The sequence below is a fragment of the Oncorhynchus nerka genome, linkage group LG9a, assembly GCF_034236695.1.
Source record: "Oncorhynchus nerka isolate Pitt River linkage group LG9a, Oner_Uvic_2.0, whole genome shotgun sequence".
NCBI lineage: Eukaryota > Metazoa > Chordata > Actinopteri > Salmoniformes > Salmonidae > Oncorhynchus > Oncorhynchus nerka.
In genome coordinates, this window is record NC_088404.1 from 30,646,425 (window position 1) to 30,666,851 (window position 20,427).

Sequence of the window (20,427 nt, forward strand, 5' to 3'; positions counted from 1 at the left end):
GGAGGAGAGAGGAAGAGAAGAGGACAGGAGGAGGAGAGGAAGAGACAAGAGGGGACAGGAGGAGGAGAGGACAGGAGGAGAGGGAAGGAAGAGGAGAGGAAGAGAAGAGGACAGGAGAGGAAGAAGAAGAGGACAGGAGGGGAGAGGAAGAGAAGAGGACAGGAGGGGAGAGGAAGAGAAGAGGACAGGAGGGGAGAGGAAGAGAAGAGGACAAGAGGGGAGAGGAAGAGAAGAGGACAGGAGGAGGAGAGGACAGGAGGAGGAGAGGAAGAGAAGAGGACAGGAGGAGGAGAGGAAGAGAAGAGGACAGGAGGGGAGAGGAAGAGAAGAGGACAGGAGGAGGAGAGGAAGAGAAGAGGACAGGAGGGGAGAGGAAGAGAAGAGGACAGGAGGGGAGAAAGAGAAGAGGACAGGAGGGGAGAAAGAGAAGAGGACAGGAGGGGAGAGGAAGAGAAGAGGACAGGAGGAGAGAGGAAGAGAAGAGGACAGGAGGAGAGAGGAAGAGAAGAGGACAGGAGGAGAGAGGAAGAGAAGAGGACATGAGGAGGAGAGGAAGAGAAGAGGACAGGAGGAGGAGAGGAAGAGAAGAGGACAGGAAGAGAAGAGGACAGGAGGGGAGAGGAAGAGAAGAGGACAGGAGGGGAGAGGAAGAGAAGAGGACAGGAGGGGAGAGGAAGAGAAGTGGACAAGAGGGGAGAGGAAGAGAAGAGGACAGGAGGAGGAGAGGAAGAGAAGAGGACAGGAGGAGGAGAGGAAGAGAAGAGGACAGGAGGAGGAGAGGAAGAGAAGAGGACAGGAGGAGGAGAGGAAGAGAAGAGGACAGGAGGAGGAGAGGAAGAGAAGAGGACAGGAGGAGGAGAGGAAGAGAAGAGGACAGGAGGGGAGAGGAAGAGAAGAGGACAGGAGGGGAGAGGAAGAGAAGAGGACAGGAGGGGGAGAGGAAGAGAAGAGGACAGGAGGGGGAGAGGAAGAGAAGAGGACAGGAGGGGGAGAGGAAGAGAAGAGGACAGGAGGAGAGAGGAAGAGAAGAGGACAGGAGGGGAGAGGAAGAGGACAGGAGGGGAGAGGAAGAGAAGAGGACAGGAGGAGGAGAGGAAGAGAAGAGGACAGGAGGAGGAGAGAAGACAGAGGAAGACAATTAAGGATATTGATGTCGAACTACATTTAGTACAACAAGGGAAGGTTTCTTTGAGTGTTGACATTAGTCGCATACATTGATACAGCCCCCCCGCCTCACCTTGACCTGTTGAGAGCTCTCTGAGATATTGTCCTCTCTCTTTTTGGCTTCGTCCACAAGTTGGGCGTTCCTACTCTTTTCCACATGCTCCTTTTGTTTCAGTGATGCCACCTTCTTACTCTGGTCCTTGGTCTGTCTGCAGGGCACCATGGGACACAGGAGGACTGGGTTACACACAATCCCATAGGCGTACACACACTACACTGAAGCATCACAGAGTGAGAGGGAGTTAGACAGAAAGAGGAGGGAGAGAGAGAAAGTGAAGCGGGGTGAAGAAACTGGTGAAAATGAGAGCAGGAGAGGAGGGGGAGGGAGAGCAAAAGCAATTGAGGAGAAGAAGTGAGGGGGGGGGGTGGGATGGAGGAAGTCAAGCCAGTACATAGAGGCCATGTAGAAAACATGTTACTAACCTGGAGGACTGACTGGAGAGGAGACAGAGTTCCAGCGAAAAGACAAGGCAGGAGAGAGAAACACAGATTCAGAGAGCAAGAAGATGAGAAGGAAGGAGAAGAGTAGGACCGTGTGGTATTTCAGAAGAAAACTACATTAGACCATGTAGGAGCGCATACACATTTCTATAGATTGACTGCTGTTTACAGAGACTATGAGTCAGACACACAGACACAAACAGTCAGGGTCAGAGAAAGATAAACACCACACACACCTTTCCAGCTCATTGATCTTGCGGTCCTTGTCATTCTTCTCATTCTCCATCTCTCTCAGGATCTCCAGCAGTCGGTCCACCTCCGCCTGAGCCTTCCCAGAATCCTCTCGGTGTCGGGTAACTTCCCTCTCCAGGGAGGTGATGCGCTCCGACAGCTCTGTGTTCGCTTTGGCCTCCAACGTCGCATTCTGGGCCTGGAAACAGACACACACACAGTCAGACACACACGCACACACAGCAAAAGTGGTCTTAGATCAGTGTCTAAGGCAAATACCTCACCCTCTTGAGCTGGTTCTCCAGTTTGAGACACGCCTCCTTCCTCTGCTCCAGAGAGATCTCCATAGTCTTCAGCTTGGAGTCTTTTTTCAGCCCTGAGGAAGCCAGAGACGACGCATGCTCCTTCAGGTCCAACAGGTTAGTCTGGAGAGAGGGTGGGGTTAATAAAATGTGTCAACAGTGTGTGTGTGTGTGTGTGTGTGTGTTCACCTCTCTGTCAGACAGATCTCCCTGCAGCAGACTGACTTTCTCCTTCAGATCCTTCAGTTCTTTCTTGTTGCTGTCGATCTCCTCAGTCTTCTCCCTGTCGTCTCTGTCTCTCTGCTCCTTCAGACGCTCTATGATACGCTCCTACAGGGGAGAGAATAGGAGGGGAGGCACAGAACATCATCATCGTCACGTCAATTCAGAGCCCATATGAGAGGACTACAAACATCCAGGACAGACACGGCATGACTTTAAATAACACACATTGCTTGTGTCTCTCTGTTGGAGTCAGTGTGTGTGTCTGCATGTGTGTGTACCTTCTCAGCAAGGGACTCCTCCAGTGTGGTGAGAGCAGTGTCTGTGTTAGAGGTGTCTGTCTGTAGAGACTTGACTCTCTCCTTCAGGCTGCTCATCTGCTTCTCCTTGTCTCTCAGCTGCTCCTGCAGGTTCTCAATCTGGACACACACACAAAATTAGACGAGCTTGACAAAAGACATACAGAACAAGTCTACTAAATAGGACGTAGTACGAGGTAATGTATCCCATTGTATTATACAGCGTGCTATATAGTCGAGGCCCACCTTCTTCTGCAGGACATTGACCTTGCGCTCCTTGACCTCCAGCATGTCCTTGAGGTCGTGGATCTCTCCGTTGAGCGTGCCCTTCTCCTCAGACATCTCCTGGATCTGTTTACTCTTCTTGTTCAGTGTGGTCTCCTTCTCCTCCAGACGCAGACGCAAAGCATCCACCTGGCCAGCAGAGGGCAGAGGAGAACTACTCAGCATACTGGGTCTGTGTGTGTGGGCTGTACACTCACCGAACAGTTTATTAGGTATACCCATCAATTATCGGGAAGGACCCCCCGTTGCCTCCAGAACAGCCTGCATTCTTTGGGGCATTCTACAAGGTGTTGTAACGTTCCACAAGGATGTTAGTCCATGCTGACGCAATGGCATTCCTCCATCTTACAGATTGGACAGCGGTACATTCAGCGGTACATTCATCTCAGCCCAAAGATGCTCTATTCAGTTGAGGTCAGCAGGCCACTCAAGTAAACTGAACTCACTGTCATGTTCCAGGCAATGTTTTTCCGCTCCTCAATTGTCCAGTGTTGGTGATTGCGTGCCCACTGGAGCCGCTTCTTCTTGTTTTTCACTGATAGGAGTGGAACCCAGTGTGGTCGTCTGCTGCAATAGCCCATCCGTGACAGACTGACGAGTTGTGGGTTCCGAGATGCCATTCTGCACATCACTGTTGTACTGTGGCGTTATTTGTCTGTTAACTTGCACGATTCTTACCAGTCTCCTTCGACCTCTCATCAACAAGCTGTTGAGGGTGGCGGTTTCTAAGACACTGGATCCGACATGCCTGGCACCGAGGATCATACCACACTCAGTCGCTTTAGGTCACTGTTCAATCAAACAGTAAGAATGCCTCAATGCCCATCTGCCTTCTTTATATAGCAAGACATGGCCACATGACTCACTGTCTGTAGGGGCAATCAATTTTCGGGAATGGGGTGGTTTACTTAAACTGGCCAGTGAGTGTCTATATACTTATATTGCTCGTTCTGAAATGTGTGTGTACCTCTGTCTGTAGGATGGCAGCTCGTTGTTCTTTAGCGGTCAGCGACTCCTTGAGGACCTCGATGTGCTGCTTGCTATCAGAGAACTGGTTGGTCAAAGTCTCCAGCTTGGTCTGCAAACCCAGCAACTCTGTGTCCTTCCTGGACAAGTCCTGCTTCACCTGGTCCATCTGAGACAGTGAAAGACAGCGAGAGAGAGGGAGGAGAAGAGGAGAAAGAAGGGAGAGGTGGAAGAAGAGGACAACAAGAGCGAAAGAGGGATGTAGAGGAGAGGTAGAGGGTGATGAGCAGAGGAAGGAGGGTTGGGATATGAAGAGAACATGTACAACTACAGAACAGATTGATAGAGCTGATTGGAAGGAATTGTACCGACCTCTGACCTCTCAGAACCAAGGGGACTTGAAGCCTGACCAATATAAACGGATAGAAATATAATTCTGATCAATGGAAACTGAGGGGAAGTGACCTCACACCTTGTTCTTCATAAACTTGGTGTGGCTGCGGTAGACTTCCATCTGTTTCATCTCCTCTTGTCTCTCCTCACAGCTCAGCAGGCCATTGGACTTCAACATAATCACCTCCTCCTCCATGTCCCTCAGACCTCGCTCCAGAGAGTTGATCTTAGCATCCTGACACACACCAGACAGAGAAGGGGTTAATGCACTAGGGCTGTCCCAGACAAAAAAAATACAAATCTTGGTCGACCAATTGTTCTTTCGACCAATCGGTTGGTCTAAATGTTAAAATGGGTATTTTCCCATACATCGACACATCCTATGTGTTTTAATCAAATCAACTACATGCATCGAGCTTCTCTGATACTTGAACACTGTTTTATGAAATAATTAAGACACACAAATGACTAGGGATTTAGACTTGCTGCGTTGTGTTAAAATGACTGTGTGACTAGTACCAGTTGTCTCTCTCGCCTCCCTGCTGCAGAAACCACCACAGAACATCTGTGTTTATCGCGTTGTCCTTGTTGCAACATAATTACAGCCATTTCTGACTGAAAATGTTCTTACTGAAATCCCTCATTTGTTTAGGAAATATGTTCCCCATTCCCTCAACCCTTGCTCTCTTTACATGATACAGGTATGCATCGCATGCAAGTGACCAATAGGGTCTGTCCTATAACATATCATAATCACATCAATACATTAGTTATAACAAACTTTAAACACCGTAACAGCAAAATGGATGCAGAGTACATGAGAAATAAACTCTAAACGGGGGAATGTTTACTGGTTGAGGGCTGTCGCAGCAAGGGCTGTCGCAGCAGGGGCTGTCGCAGCAGGGGCTGTCGCAGCAGGGGCTGTCGCAGCAAGGGCTGTCGCAGCAAGGGCTGTCGCAGCAGGGGCTGTCGCAGCAGGGGCTGTCGCAGCAGGGGCTGTCGCAGCAGGGGCTGTCGCAGCAAGGGCTGTCGTAGCAGGGGCTGTCGCAGCAGGGGCTGTCGCAGCAGGGGCTGTCGCAGCAGGGGCTGCCGCAGCAGGGGCTGTCGCAGCAGGGGCTGTCGCAGCAGGGGCTGTCGCAGCAAGGGCTGCCGCAGCAGGGGCTGCCGCAGCAGGGGCTGTCGCAGCAAGGGCTGCCGCAGCAGGGGCTGTCGCAGCAAGGGCTGTCGCAGCAGGGGCTGTCGCAGCAGGGGCTGTCGCAGCAGGGGCTGTCGCAGCAGGGGCTGTCGCAGCAAGGGCTGTCGCAGCAATGGCTGCCGCATTGTTCTCAACACCAATATGCTGGTTAACTTTGCTATTATGCACATAGCAACATGGTTTAGGAAATGGTGCCAATTCAACAGCGTGTTTTAGTACTGTGGACAGCGACTGCTATCCAACATGGGAGAAAGCGCATTTGTTATACAATAATCATATTTTTTATTTGTGTTGCACCATTGTTGTTACGTAATATAGGCCTAAGCATATGCAATTTCAGTAGCACATGTCTTAAGAGTGATGACTGTGCCATCCCCACAACCTCCACAGTGGATTAGTCCACTTAGGTGCAAATCATACAGCTTTCTTGTACACCATGATTTCTTTTGGGTGTGGGGGGGCTACTGTTCGACTGAAGTCTATCGACCAAACAATCGACCAGACGACTAAATGGGGTCAGCCCTATAATACACTCACTCACACATGCACTTACAGACACACACACAGATGGGTACCTTCATGTCGATGACAGTCTGTAGAGCCTTGGTTTTTGTGGACTCTGGGGTTCCCTCGTATCGACGGTGCAGCTCCTAAAGAGAACAAGGTCGTAACGCTCCACACGTTGTCTACTACACACCAATCAATCCCTAATAGTTTGTGTTGTGTTAGGGAAGATTCAGAATTGGTTGGTAACATATTTAAGATGTTTAATATTCATCAAATGTGTGTAAGTTACTTCTCATCAGAATGGTATTTTTGTATAATACTGTGGCGAGGTTGCAGTTATCTGTTCTATGTCAAGACTAAGTTGCATGGGCCACAGAGAGGGGAGAGGTCAAAGTGTCGATCATGTGTAAACATATCTTTTACTCCCTACCTTTCCCAGTGGGGAAAGGAGGGTTGCAGTGTCTGGAATTATTCTATGCTCCCTCTAATGTTGTTTCTATCTTAACCTATAGCCTCATTCTCCTCTCCGTGAGTTTGTCCAGGAGGTTGTATTTTGATTTGGTTGTATCTAAATGACAATTTGATATATGCCTGTTGATTTGGAGGACTGGTTTATGGTTCTGGGGTTTGAGAAAGGAGACAAAGTTGAACGATGAATTATGTCTATGCTGTCTGACTATGTGTGTCTTTGCTATTAAAGGAACTCAGTTGCATTGTAAGGGGGCTCTCAGAGAATTCACTGAGAGACACTGAATTTATCTGAGAGTCACAGGGTTGTGATAGAGCTCATATAATTAAAGATGGACTTTGATAACTAACTCTGACTTGTGTGTGTGTGGTTTGCTCCCATGATTTGGTAAATAGAGGAAATTTCCACGACAGTTGTGACCCAACTTAAGCTCAATTTGTTACCTCCCTCCCTCTCCTCTCGCTGAGTCCCTCACCTCTCGTAGAGCAGTCGTCTCCCTGTCTCTCTGGTCCAGTAGGGACTCTAGATGGTGTCTGTGCATCTCAGCATCAGCCAGTCTCCTGGTTCTCTCCTGGTCTTCCTCTGACGACTTAGCCGACGGCCCTGGAATATAATACAATAATATGGTCATTTAGAAGATGTGTTAATATAAAAACATTACTAATACGGCCACAGTGTGTGGGGCATGGTATCCCACCTTTGCTTTGCAGCATCTCCAGTAGTTTCTTGATGGACTCATCCCTGGCGCCCAGGGTCTGTTTCTGGGTGTCTATCCTCAGCTCCATCTCCTCCAGGGTCTTTCTGAGCAGGAACAGCTCCTTGGCCTGACGCTCGTGGTCCCCGTGCAGCCGACGGTAGTTCTCCTCCGTGGGTTCAGAGGTCAGGGCCAGGTCACGACCTTGGCTGGCAGGGTCCTGCTGAAGCAGCTGGTTCAGGTCTCTCTGTATCCTCAGTTCATCCTGCAAGGCCTGGACCGTCATATGGAGGTGCTGGGGGACAACAGAGAGAGAGACAGAGGTTATCTATTTATGTTTCACCTTTAATTTCAGGGTGCTGCATAAAATAAGATGGAGTAGGGATTCATTTGTTTATTTATCAAAGAGGGGGAAGGGGAGAGAGAAGGAGAAGTGGAGCGAAGGATAGGAGGATACAGCAACTAGTAGGACACCATCTACTCAAATCAGGGCATTCCCATCCAGTGGTATACAGAGTGAACAACAGTACAAATCAGCCAGCATTCATTCTTTGGAGCCTGTACTGCCACAGTTTTTTGACAGACCAGCTATTTGACAGAAATACAATGCTGTGTTCTATTCTCTCATTTGGATCAGCTGGGAGATGTTTCAGACAACAGCACAAAAACAAGTCAGTGCCTGTATCCAACGCTCTCCTCCTATGCCACTCACTATGTCTCTTTCACTCATTCACCCTCCCGCTCACTCTCTCACCTTCCCTCATTCTCTCTCCTCCTCCCATACCCAGTGACTAAGTCTGACTCACTGAGATCTCGCTCTGAGACAACAGAGAGGTGTTTAAAAAGGTACAGTTCAGCCATTTTTATCTCAAAATCTCATTTCTGGATAACAAGTAGCCCTTCACACTCATATCTGTATATGGGTTGGAAATAGCAGATTTGGGCACTGATAAGTGCCTAAATGGTAACGCAGTGGCTGTACAGTAACATGCTAAAAATGACAGAGCTCAGACTGCGCTTCACAGTGCTGTATGACTGACAGCCGTTCTGAACTTGAGAACTGCACGCGACAACAACTTGCCCCTATCCCTTCCACTAATTGGCCAACTTTTGAAAAAGATGTCTGAGTGAGGGAAATGCTGTAAATTAAGAGGACTCTATTGAGAGATTCAACGTTGAGTATAAATAAATACCAAGAAAGCCACATTTCCATATCATAAAACTAATGTCATATACACAGTGTCAATGTTGATGATCACCATGTCTGATGTAGTTACAAGATGACGTGGTGTCATACCCTGGGTTGTTCAGAACAGAATGAGACTGTCTATTGTGAAGAAAATTTGCAGCGGAACACGCACTTGAATGACCCAGTGCAGTTGTAGTGATGTGTTTTGGGGATTTAAAAAGATAATCCATGACTCCTTTCTGACTCCTTTCTTTGCGCACCAAAATTACGATCCGTTTCTCTGAATTCCCTTGTAAAAGCCTAACACTGGAAGATGGTATTTTATAAATTAGCTAGTCATGTTGGTAATAGAGCAGGCTTAAAATAATGGCCACCTGACCCAGATAGCGGTTTCATAAACAACAGTAATTGTGTGATGGTGGGATGCAGGGTTGTGTTCCAAACAAAACAATTACACGTGTTCTTGCTCTAGTTCCTCAACGGCACAGCTAGGAGAGAAAAAAAAACACCTTTTAGTTGAGTCATAAAAGTGCATTGAAATGACTTAGGAACTGCACACACTTTGGAGAGGTGTGTAGCCACTTAGAGACAGACACCAATTAGTCCGCTCACTGAAACCCTTGTCATTTTTTGTGTAATCTTGCACCTACTCCACATTCCCCAGGAATAGTCTTAACATGTTACTGAATGTACAGTGGGGCAAAAAAGTATTCCAGATTATTTTAAAATTTGGTTATCAACAAATTCTGCAAAATGTACAGTAAATGTAAAATGCACATAAAAATGAAAATATAAAAATGAACAGTGTAATGTTTAGATTCAGTCTTGGGTCAGGTGAACAGTTGTGTCCTCAACTTTAGTCTAATACTTTTCCCATAATCTCTCAATTTCTCCCTTTCAATTGCTACTATGTTTATGCATTTCATATTTCTTCTGGAAGAAACATTTCAATTTAGCTCTATCTATAAAGGCCAATTGATAGGACTGTAAAGGATTGTTTTTGTTGAAAAATCGTCAAAAAGAAACAAAAACATTGCTCCTTAGCCAAGAGCAATTTCTCAAGCAAGAATTTTGCTACAGCAGGAGATGGAATATGACAGCCATTTTACAGCGTCTGCCACGCATTCAAAGACTAATAGCAGTCACTTATCACTGCGGATGAGGGGGATCAATGTCTTCTATTTTATACTAGGGATTACAAGAGAGCTGCAGCCAACGCACACACACACACACTGCATACACGAACATACATCCACACACAACAGGTCTTTCTCTCTCTTTGTTCCTCTACAGTGGTCTCTCTCTTTCTCCCGCCCCCCCCCCCCTCTTAACACTTGCTCTCTCTCTCACACACACACACACACACACACACACACACACACAAAACGGGAGAGTGCTTGGCAGTGTGAGGGACTGGACGTGGATGGTTAGACGGACAGTAGTGGGGCATTAGATAAGTGTGTGTGTGACTCAGCAGGCCATAATGGGCTGGAACAGAAACACCAAATTATCCAGATCAGCCCATCCACTCCACTAGTCATTAAAGACATGCCTTCTGTCAGGGTGCCAGCATTCAGAGGGGAAATACATTGATTTGGTTAGTGAAGTACAACACGAGGTGAAAAATCCCCCAGGTTTTCCAGACATCTGGTTCATACCAGATGGTTTCACTTGTAGATGATACACTAGTCCTGAAACAGAACTGGTCCCTGTTTCTTATACACTTAATCTCCTGTTAAACCAGGATTGTGATGCCTGGAAAAGCATTGCAAGAGCTAAGGCCAAAATGAGCATAATGCACATCTGCACGCACGCGCACACACCTATGTTAGAAGTCCGAAGGTTCAAGTGCAGAAAATCTCCCTCCCAACAGTCACATATTTATACACACACAGTGATGGAGTGCTGAGCTGGTCATTAGACTAAACCAGGGGTAGGAAACTACATTTTACAAAACTACATTCAGCTCTGGGATGATTTTTGTCTGAAAGTCATCTGTTCTTTCGACAAATCGATTATAGCACTGTATGACATTGGCTGATGTAAAAAGGGCTTAATAATTACATTTGATTGATTGGTCAACATTTTTAAACATGCATTTTTCCATATGTAGACAGACCCTATGTGTTTTAATAAAATCTCCTATATTCATTGAGCTTGTCTGATGTTTAAGCTTAAGGTTTGATGAAATAATACAAATGCCTCAAGAGGGAGCCAGAGATCTAGACAACTAGAAGAAAAAATATAATCCAACTATTCTCCTCCCACTCCAGCAGGCTTTCAGATTCTGCCATTACTCTAAAGTAATGGCAGAAGTTTCCGGTGATAGGCTACATGAGGAGTAGGCAACCTTTCTCATGATGAATGCCAATTTATCTTACTATTTCTACCTATCTGCGTGCAAGTCATGGTTTTCATATGCACATTTTCTTTAAAGTTTCAGTTAATTTATAATAACGTCTTCCTATCTCAAAATAATTATCATGAGGTTAACCTCTTGCCTCTACTTGGGACGCTTGCGTCCCAACTAGAGCTCTGGAAATGCAAATGCGCTACGCTAAATGCTAATAGTATTAGTTAAAACTCAAAAGTTCATTAAAATACACATGCAGGGTATCAAATTAAAGCTACACTCGTTGTGAATCCAGGCAACAAGTCAGATTTTTAAAATGCTTTTCGGCGACAGCATGAGAAGCTATTATCTGATAGCATGCACCAATACACTACAACAGAAAAGCACAGCAGGGGACGTAAACAAAATAATTAGCATTTCGGCGTTACACAAACCGCACAATAAAATAGAAAACAGTCATTACCTTTCACCATCTTCTTTGTTGGCACTCCTAGATGTCCCATAAACACTATTGGGTCTTTATTTCGATTAAATCGGGCCATATAAAGCCAAGATATCGTTATATGTAGACTGTGTGATAAACGAAAAAAACAGCGATTTCACAACGTAACGTCATTTTTAAAATTCAAAAAGTAGACGATAAACTTTCACAAAACACTTCGAAATACGTTTGTAATGCTACTTTAGGTATTAGTAAACGTTAATAAGCGATAAAAATCATCCATAGGCGATGTAGAAATCATTAGCTGTCGTCTTGGAAAAAATTTCAGGAGAGAGCTCTTCCGGAATGATCTGGGCGGAGACCGGAGGTAAGTCGTGCCCCTCTTTCGGTTCAACCAGGAATCAAAGATGATTCAATTCACAAGACTCTAGACAACATGGGGATGCTGTGGGAGTTGAATGCTCGGTCTTATCTAATTCGGCTCACTGTTAACAATTGCTGGAAGTGGCGCAAGGATATTTATTTCCATTTTCTGTGATCAGGTTTTCCTGCGCTTTCCGATGTAACGCACGTTATGTAATAGCCACAGTCGTGATTTAACCAGTTTTAAAAACGTCCGAGGGTTTCCTATCCACACATTCTAACCATATGAACGTACTATATTCCTGGCATGAGTAGCAGGGCGCTGAAATGTTGCGCGATTTTTAACAAAATGTTCAAAAAAGTAGAGGGTCGACTGAAGAGGTTAATCAAAATTCTATTCAAATTAAAATGTTACAAAGCTAAATAGTAACTTCTATTGCCATCCATGTAGAAATAGCCTAAATAAAGTCAACAAATAAAATCATTGCAACCTGCAGGTAGAAAATAATCAGATACAAATAAATATCCTATAAATCACATTGTTGCAGACAGGCCATGTGTAGCCAAACTTGAAACATTGCATCAACTATTAACTTGGGTCTGGCCCGAAGCTTGCGCTAACGAACTTGCAACTTTGCATGAAATATTCTGGGCCCTCTAGAGTTCCCTGCTATAGTGAGCTCGGAACAGACATGGCTATTTGCACAATGGAAAATAAGCCGTTTTTGACTTTGGCAGGAGCTTCCTGGAGATGAGTAAATGTTCTACTGCTTGAGCTCCTGTTGCTCTTATAGAACATTAACTCAAAAGTATTGTGGAACTCCTGCACATAAATATAGACAGTAACAGCACCCAAAAGGAGTACAGAAACTTATTTCAGTCCAAGACAAGCACTGATAAGATGTAATCAGGTAGGACTATTTTATAACATTTGCACTGGATAAGAGTGTGACATTTTTCCCTTTAATGCCGAGTGGTTATCGAAAGGGAGAGAGGAGAAAATATTTTTCAAATACATTGAGCAACTATTGTAATTCTCAATAGATGCAAAAACAGACTCTGTATGGTTGCTGTTCGAGGTGAAGCAAATATTACGTTGAGACGCTCAACAGGTCATTAGTGGTGGTGTGTTAAGCCAATCAGAAATACTATCAGATCCCAAAATGGACACATTTATATGCCTACAGTGCCTTCGGCTGAGACTCCTTGACTTTTTCCACGTTGTTAGGTTACAGTCTTATTTTAAAATTAATTAAATATATAATTTCCCTCAGCAATCTACACACAATACCCCATAATGATAAAGCAAAAACAGGTTAAGAAATGTTTCAAAATATTTAAAATACATTTAAAAAAATGTTTTTTAAGTATTCACACCCTTTGCAATGAGACTCGAAATTGAGCTCAGGTGCATCCTGTATGCATTGATCATCCTTGAGATGTCTCTACAACTTGATTGGAATCCACCTGTGGTAAATTCAATTGATTGGAAATTATTTGGATAGGCACACTCCTGTCTATATAAGCTCCCACAGTCGACAGTGCATGTCAGAGCAAAAACCAAGCCATGAGGTTGTTGCATGGCGCCGACAGAGATGGTCGCCTTGCTTTGAGTTCTAAAGAAACTATGCATTATTTAGATTTTTTAAATGTATTATTTCTTACCCGAGGAAATCTTATGTCTTATTACATCCAGCCGGGAATAACTGTTGGGATATAAGAGCAACGTCATATAACAAACATTACAACTTTCCCGAAGCGGATCCTCAGTTCGGACCACCACCCAGGACAATGAAGATAATTCCAGTAGGCGATCCAAACCACCGCAGTAGGAGCAGATGGAGCGGCCACCTGGCCAGGCTCCGTAGACGTGCACATCGCACACTACTCCCAAGTATACTACTAGTGTCCAGCCTATTGACAACAAGGTAGACGAATTTCGAGCTAGAGTTGCCTTCCAGAGAGACATCAGAGATTGTAACATTCTCTTTTTCACGGAAACATGGCTCTCTCGGGTTATGTTGTCGGAATCTCTTCAGCCACTGGGCTTCTCCATCCATCGCGCCGACAGAAATAAACACCTCACTGGGAAAAGGAAGGGCGGGGGTGTATGCTTTATGTTTAACGACTCATGTAATAGTAATCATAACAACATACAGGAACTCAAGGCCTAGAATTCCTTAGAATCAAGTGCCGGCCATTTAACCTACCAAGAGAATTCTCGTCAGTTATAGTCACAGCTGTGTACATTCCCCCTCAAGCAGACACCAAGACGGTCATCAACGAACTTCAATGGACTATACGCAAACTGGAAATCATACATCCTGAGTCCGCATTTATTGTAGCTGGGGATTTTAACAAAGCAAATTTGAGAATAAGTCTTCCTAAATTATTACAGCCCACTGATTGCGCTATGTGCTTGCGCAATACCCTCGACCACTGCTACTCTAACTTCCGCGATGCATACAAAGCCCTCCCCTGTTCTCCCTTCGGAAAATCCGACCACGATGCCATCATGCTCCTTCCATCTTGTAGGCAGAAATTCAAACAGGATGCACCAGTGATGAGAAACGTTTTGAAACGTTTGACCAAAGTTAAACAATTTAAGGGCAATGCTACCAAATACTAATTGAGTGTAGGTAAACTTCTGACCCACTGGGAATGTGATGAAAGAAATATAATCACTCTACTATTATTCTAACATTTCACATTCTTAAAATAAAGTGGTGATCCTAACTGACCTAAAACAGGGAATTTTTACTTGGATTAAATGTCAGAAATTGTGAAAAACGGGGTTTAAATCTATTTGGCTAAGGTGTATAGTATGTAAACTTCCAACTTCGACTGTATATACTGTATTTTACACCATCTATTGCACCGTCGCCATCGCTCATCCATATACTTCCACATAAATATTCTCATTAACCCCATTAGATGTGTATTAGGTAGTTGTTGGGGAATTGTTAGATTGTTTGTTAGATATTACTGCACTGTCGGAACTAGAAGCACAAGCATTTCGCTACACTCGCATTAACATCTGCTAACCATGTGTATGTGACAAATATAATTTGATTTGAAAGGAATTGTACTTAGAACATAGAGACAGGATTGTGTCAAAGCACAGATCTGGGGAAGGGTACCAAAAAATGTCTGCAGCATTGAAGGTCCTCAAGAATCTAGTGTGCCCATCATTCTTAAAAGGAAGAAGTTTGGAACCACCGATACTCTTCCTAGAGCTGGCCGCCCGGACAAACTGAGTAATCGGCGGAGATGAGCCTTAGTCAGGGAGGTAACCAAGAACCCGATGGTCACTCCGACAGAGCTCCAGAGTTCTGTGGAGATGGGAGAACCTTCCTGAAGGACAACCGTCTCTGCAGCCCTCCACCAAATCAGGCCTTTATGATTGAGGGGCCAGACGGAAGCCACTCCTCAGTAAAAGGCACAGGACAGCCCGCTCAGAGTTTGCCAAAAGGCACCTGAAGGCTCTCAGACCATGACAAACAAGATTCTCTAATCTGATTAAAGATTGAACTCTTTGGCCTGAATGCCAAGCATCACATCTGGAGGAAACCTGGCACCATCTCCCGGTGAAGCATGGTGGTGGCAGCATCATGCTGTGGTGATGTTTTTCAGCGGCAGGAACTGGGACACTAGTCAGAGTCGAGGCAAAGATGAACGGAGCAACGTACAGGGAGATCCTTGATGTAAACCTTCTCCGGAACGCTCAGGACCTCAGACTGGGGCGAAGGTTCACCTTCCAACAGGACCACGACCCTAAGCACACAGCCAAGACAACAGAGGAGCAGGTTCGGGGCAATTCTCTGAATGTCCTTGAGTGGCCCAGCCAGAGCCCGGACAAAGTCAAGGGGTTTGCATACTTTCCGAATGCACTGTATGTATGTAAGTAATGGGGAAATAATAAACACTAACAAACAATCTGACCACATATTCGGATTGAGCATAAATTGGCTTTTAGTCTAGGCCTCCACAATGGATTAGTTCACTGAGATGGCGCAAAGATTTATATATTATAAGCCAAAGGTTTGGACACACCTTTGCATTCAAGGGTTTATCTTTATTTTTTTACATTGTAGAACATTAGTGAAGACATCAAAACTATGAAATAACACATTTGGAATCATGAAGTATCCAAAAAAAGTGTTAAATCAAAAACATTAAACATCCCTTTTTCAGGACCCTGTTATTCAAACCATTTGTAAAAGTCCAAATAACTTCACTAGATCTTCATTGTAAAGGGTTTAATTAAACACTTTCCCACACAATTAATAATCATGTACCTGTGGAACGGTCGTTAAGACACTAACAGCTTACAGAAGGTAGGCAATTAAGGTCACAGTTATGAAAACTTAGGACACTAAAAGAGGCCTTTCTACTGACTCTGAAAAACACCAAAAGAAAGATGCCCAGGGTCCCTGCTCTCCGTGAACGTGCCTTAGGCATGCTGCAAGGAGGCACAATGACTGCAGATGTGGCCAGGGCAATAAATTGCAATGTCCGTACTGTGAGACGCCGCTACAGGGAGACAGGATGGACAGCTGATCGTCTTCGCAGTGGCAGACCACGTGTAACAACACCTGCACAGGAACGGTACATACAAACATCACACCTGCGGGACAAGTACAGGATGGCAACAACAACTGCACGAGTTACACCAGGAATGCACAATCCCTCCATCAGTGTTCAGACTGTCCGCAATAGGCTGAAAGAGGCTGGACTGAGGGCTTGTAGGCCTGTTGTAAGACAGGTCCTCACCAGACATCACCGGCAACAACGTCGCCTATGGTCACAAACCCACCGTCGCTGGACCAGACAGGACTGGCAAAAAGTGCTCTTCACTGACGAGTCGCGGTTTTGTCTCACCAGGGGTGATGGTCAGATTCGAGTTCATCGTCGAAGGAATGAGCGTTACACCGAGGCCTGTACTCTGGAGTGGGATCGATTTGGAGGTAGAGGGTCCGTCATGGTCTTGGGCGGTGTGTCACCGCATCATCGGACTGAGCTTGTTGTCATTGCAGGCAATCTCAACGCTGTGCATTACAGGGAAGCCATCCTCCTCGCTCATGTGGTACCCTTCCTGCAGCCTCATCCTGAAATGCCCTCCAGCATGACAATGCCACCAGCCATACTGCTCATTCTGTGCATGATTTCCTGGAAGACAGGAATGTCAGTGTTCTGCCATGGCCAGTGAAGAGCCCAGATCTCAATCCCATTGAGCACATCTGGAACCTGTTGGATCGGAGGGTGAGGGCCATTCCCCCCAGAAATGTCTGGAAACTTGCAGGTGCCTTGGGGTAAGAGTGGGGTAACAACTCACAGCAAGAACTGGCAAATCTGGTGCAGTCCATGAGGAGGAGATTCACTGCCGTACATAATGCAGCTGGTGGCCACACCAGATACTGACTGTTACTTTTGATTTTGACCCCCCCCCCTTTGTTCAGGGACATATTATTACATTTCTGTTAGTCACGTCTGTGGAACTTGTTCAGTTTATGTCTCAGTTGTTTAATTTTAAGTTAATACAAATATTTACACGTTGGGTTTGCTGAAAATAAACACAGTTAACAGTGAGAGGCCATTTATTTTTTTGCTGATCTTATTTGATATTTCATATTCTTCAAAGTAGCCACCCTTTGCATTGATGACAGCTTTGCATATGCTTGGCATTCTCAAATCAAATCAAAATTTATTTGTCACATACACATGGTTAGCAGATGTTAATGCGAGTGTAGCGAAATGCTTGTGCTTCTAGTTCCGACAATGCAGTAATAACCAACAAATAATCTAACTAACAATTCCAAAACTACTGTCTTATACACAGTGTAAGGGGATAAAGAATATGTACATAAGGATATATGAATGAGTGATGGTACAGAGCAGCATAGGCAAGATACAGTAGATGGTATCGAGTACAGTATATACATATGAGATGAGTATGTAAACAAAGTGGCATAGTTAAAGTGGCTAGTGATGTGTATTACATAAGGATGCAGTCGATGATATAGAGTACAGTATATACGTATGCATATGAGATGAATAATGTAGGGTAGGTAACTGTTAGAGGAAATTATAGTTTAGATGATCAATTATGTATACATTAATGATTAGAACCATTTATGCTAATACTATTATGTTATGATTTGAAAAGTATGGGTTTTTAGTTGAACTGTTACTGAAAATGTAAGCAGAAATTAATTGTGTCTGTGTCTCCTGGGAAAGTTTAAGAAGGAGGGATAAGATAGTTTTTCAAACAGATAAGAATGTTTTGGTTGGATTCCATTAGTGGAGAGAAGTATATCCTTTAGACAGGTTGGAATGTAGTTTATGAGGGGAGTGAAACTATCTCCAGGACCGAATACTACGCCATTGTAAGGCTGGGAGAGGGTGTGAAACTGATGACGTCATTTTATGTTCACTTTCTTTAAAATGTAATGTTCTTTGTATTTTGGGTCAGTACTCATCAAGAATAAATGCTGAACTTGTTTTTAAGACTGGTCTCTTGCTAATTCATGCAAATGATAAACTTACAACTTATCATGAATTAGAAATGAGTGTGAATTGAATTGGTTTTGGCAACAAAACATAAAGGGATTTAGAATTCCTCTATCAATTTGGTCCTTCGAGCCGGATCTAAATATCCCTCTCTGTGCCTGTAGGTAGTACGCTGGAAAATCGTGCACGGATGAGTTTTTGACTCGTTTTACTAAAGACCTGACCTCTGAATTGAGGTTTTAAATTGAAACAGGCCTGCGTATTATCACAGAGGACAGAGAGAGTGACTAGATACAACGAACATTGCTTTCCCAGTCGGCGATAAGGTCAGTACTTTTTATTCTTGATTAAGGGGGAATGATTTAAATTATCATAGAGTGGATTTAAGTTGTTCTCAGTTTGAAAGTCAACTCTACAAATAGGCTATGCTTGGAGCGACATTGTAGTTCAAAGTCCTATAGAGAACAGGGATTACTGTATAGTCCTACAGTGATCACTGTATACGGGTGAAAACTAGTGTCAGATCGAGCGATGTATGGAGGGGGGGGTCTTTCCCGGTTTTTAGTAGTCAGTGTTCTTGATAGTGAAAAGTGATCGTGTGGTTGAGGTTCCGTGGGAAGAAACGGAACAGGTGATTTTATGCCATCAGCTTTCAAGAATAGGCACTGCAGGATTGGTTTTGGGACTGGCCACGGTCCATTTGTTTTCGGTCAACTTTACAAGTAGGCTATGTTTGGAGCGACATAGTTTAAGTTAAAAGTCCTAAAGGAACGATGATTACTGTATACGGGTGAGTTAAATGTCAGATTGAACAATGTATCCAGCGGAAAGACGGAACAAGTGACCCCATAGATATATAGATCTTGACAATTGGCCCTGCAGGTTGGCGGTCTTTATTTAGATTATGAGGAACAACTGAGTTGCTTTTCCGTTGGTCATTTTCAATCAACTCTACAGATTAAGCTATATTTGGGGCGATATTTTAGTTCAAAGTCCTATAGGAATACGGGTGAAAACTAATATCAGATTGAACGACGAGTGGACGGAGACTCTTGAGACTCGGTCTATTTGTCTTCGGTCAACCCTACAAGTAGGCTGATTTGGAGCGACAATCTTAGTAAAAGTCCTAAAGGAACAGTAATGTATTGTATATGGGTGAGACTTAATGTCAGACTTTAGTAGATGAGGATTCCAATAAAAGAGATATTAACCATAAGGTGTTAAATATTGGAATTACTAGGCGTAAGTAGATAAGGATTCCAATAAAGAGAAATAACCATACAGGGTTGAAGATTGGAATTATTAGGAGGGGCAGGAATTATTATAATGGGTAGTAACCCTTCTAAACTGCTTTCTGCAGAGACGGAAGATTACCGTTATATGAAACAAAAAGATAGAAGGAATGTAGATTTCTGTCCTAAATGGGGAAAAGGGTACGATTTTGATGGCCGCCTAAATGTAGAAAAGCTGGAATCGCTTATAAAACAAATACATAAGGAATGTGGTAATAATGTGAAAAAGCAGGATAAACAAGGGTTATACACAGCCGGAGTTTGGCTTTCGGATGCAAAAAAGAGAATGGGACGCGCCGAAAATGAGATTAAATTTAACAAGGTTCGAGAGACACTACCCACTGTTCCCGCAGATAGAGAAGTTAACCAATTGGGTGGGCGTGAGGGTAACAAACTATATCTTCCTCGATTATACCAACAATGCGGAGATAATCCAGTCGACGAATTTGTGATTATAAGAATACGGCTGCTGGAGCAACCCAAGTCGAGAAAAATGAACAAGGTGAGTCAAAAGAAAAATACAAGATGTTTTAATTGTAACAAAATTGGACATTTCGCCCGGGAGTGTAGCACCCCACGAAAAAATCGTCAACATTTAGTAATTTAACTGTGGGGAAGTCAGAGGCGACAATCGAGTAAAGAAAGGGAACTGAGGGAAAACTTTGGGCGTTTAAATTTAGGTTATTTTCTGTTGTCTAGATGTCGGAGTAACAACTTCAGATAACTGTAAAAATGGGTATATTTGCGGAGAGTCTCGGTCAAATTCAGAGCGCTGGTAGTATAGTGGCGAGAGCAACAGTCTCGCCAACGGGAATCCACGGTTCGGTTCCCGGCCGAGGTTTTAACTAAAATTGATTTTTAGATCGTAATTGACCTATTTGCATGTTTTGCCTGAAAAATACGGTCGCCAGTATTTGCAAAAGATATAACTGAACGGATATTATGTGTTCTAGATAGAATTGATAAAAGAAGTAATTAAAAATAACAGCGAAACAATTTCGATGTAAAACGCTATTTCGCCCAAAATGATCTGGTGGAATAATGTATTGA

The 20,427-nt window shown here is 44.2% G+C and overlaps 1 protein-coding gene across 2 annotated transcripts in view; it reads right to left on the reverse strand.

Annotated features, from left to right (window-relative positions):
* The window catches only part of LOC115134172 (ELKS/Rab6-interacting/CAST family member 1-like), a 50,307-nt gene that overhangs the window by 12,946 nt on the left and 16,934 nt on the right, over nucleotides 1-20,427 (reverse strand). For both annotated transcript variants that reach the window (XM_029667878.2, XM_065022475.1), the window contains exons 4-14: nucleotides 7,232-7,523; nucleotides 7,010-7,137; nucleotides 6,134-6,208; nucleotides 4,443-4,598; nucleotides 3,972-4,139; nucleotides 2,966-3,133; nucleotides 2,702-2,839; nucleotides 2,388-2,528; nucleotides 2,181-2,321; nucleotides 1,902-2,095; nucleotides 1,238-1,373 (exon numbers count right to left, since the gene is read on the reverse strand). In XM_029667878.2, the coding sequence (XP_029523738.2) occupies nucleotides 1,238-1,373; nucleotides 1,902-2,095; nucleotides 2,181-2,321; nucleotides 2,388-2,528; nucleotides 2,702-2,839; nucleotides 2,966-3,133; nucleotides 3,972-4,139; nucleotides 4,443-4,598; nucleotides 6,134-6,208; nucleotides 7,010-7,137; nucleotides 7,232-7,523 (1,737 nt within the window). The remainder of the gene's footprint in view (nucleotides 1-1,237; nucleotides 1,374-1,901; nucleotides 2,096-2,180; nucleotides 2,322-2,387; nucleotides 2,529-2,701; nucleotides 2,840-2,965; nucleotides 3,134-3,971; nucleotides 4,140-4,442; nucleotides 4,599-6,133; nucleotides 6,209-7,009; nucleotides 7,138-7,231; nucleotides 7,524-20,427) is intronic.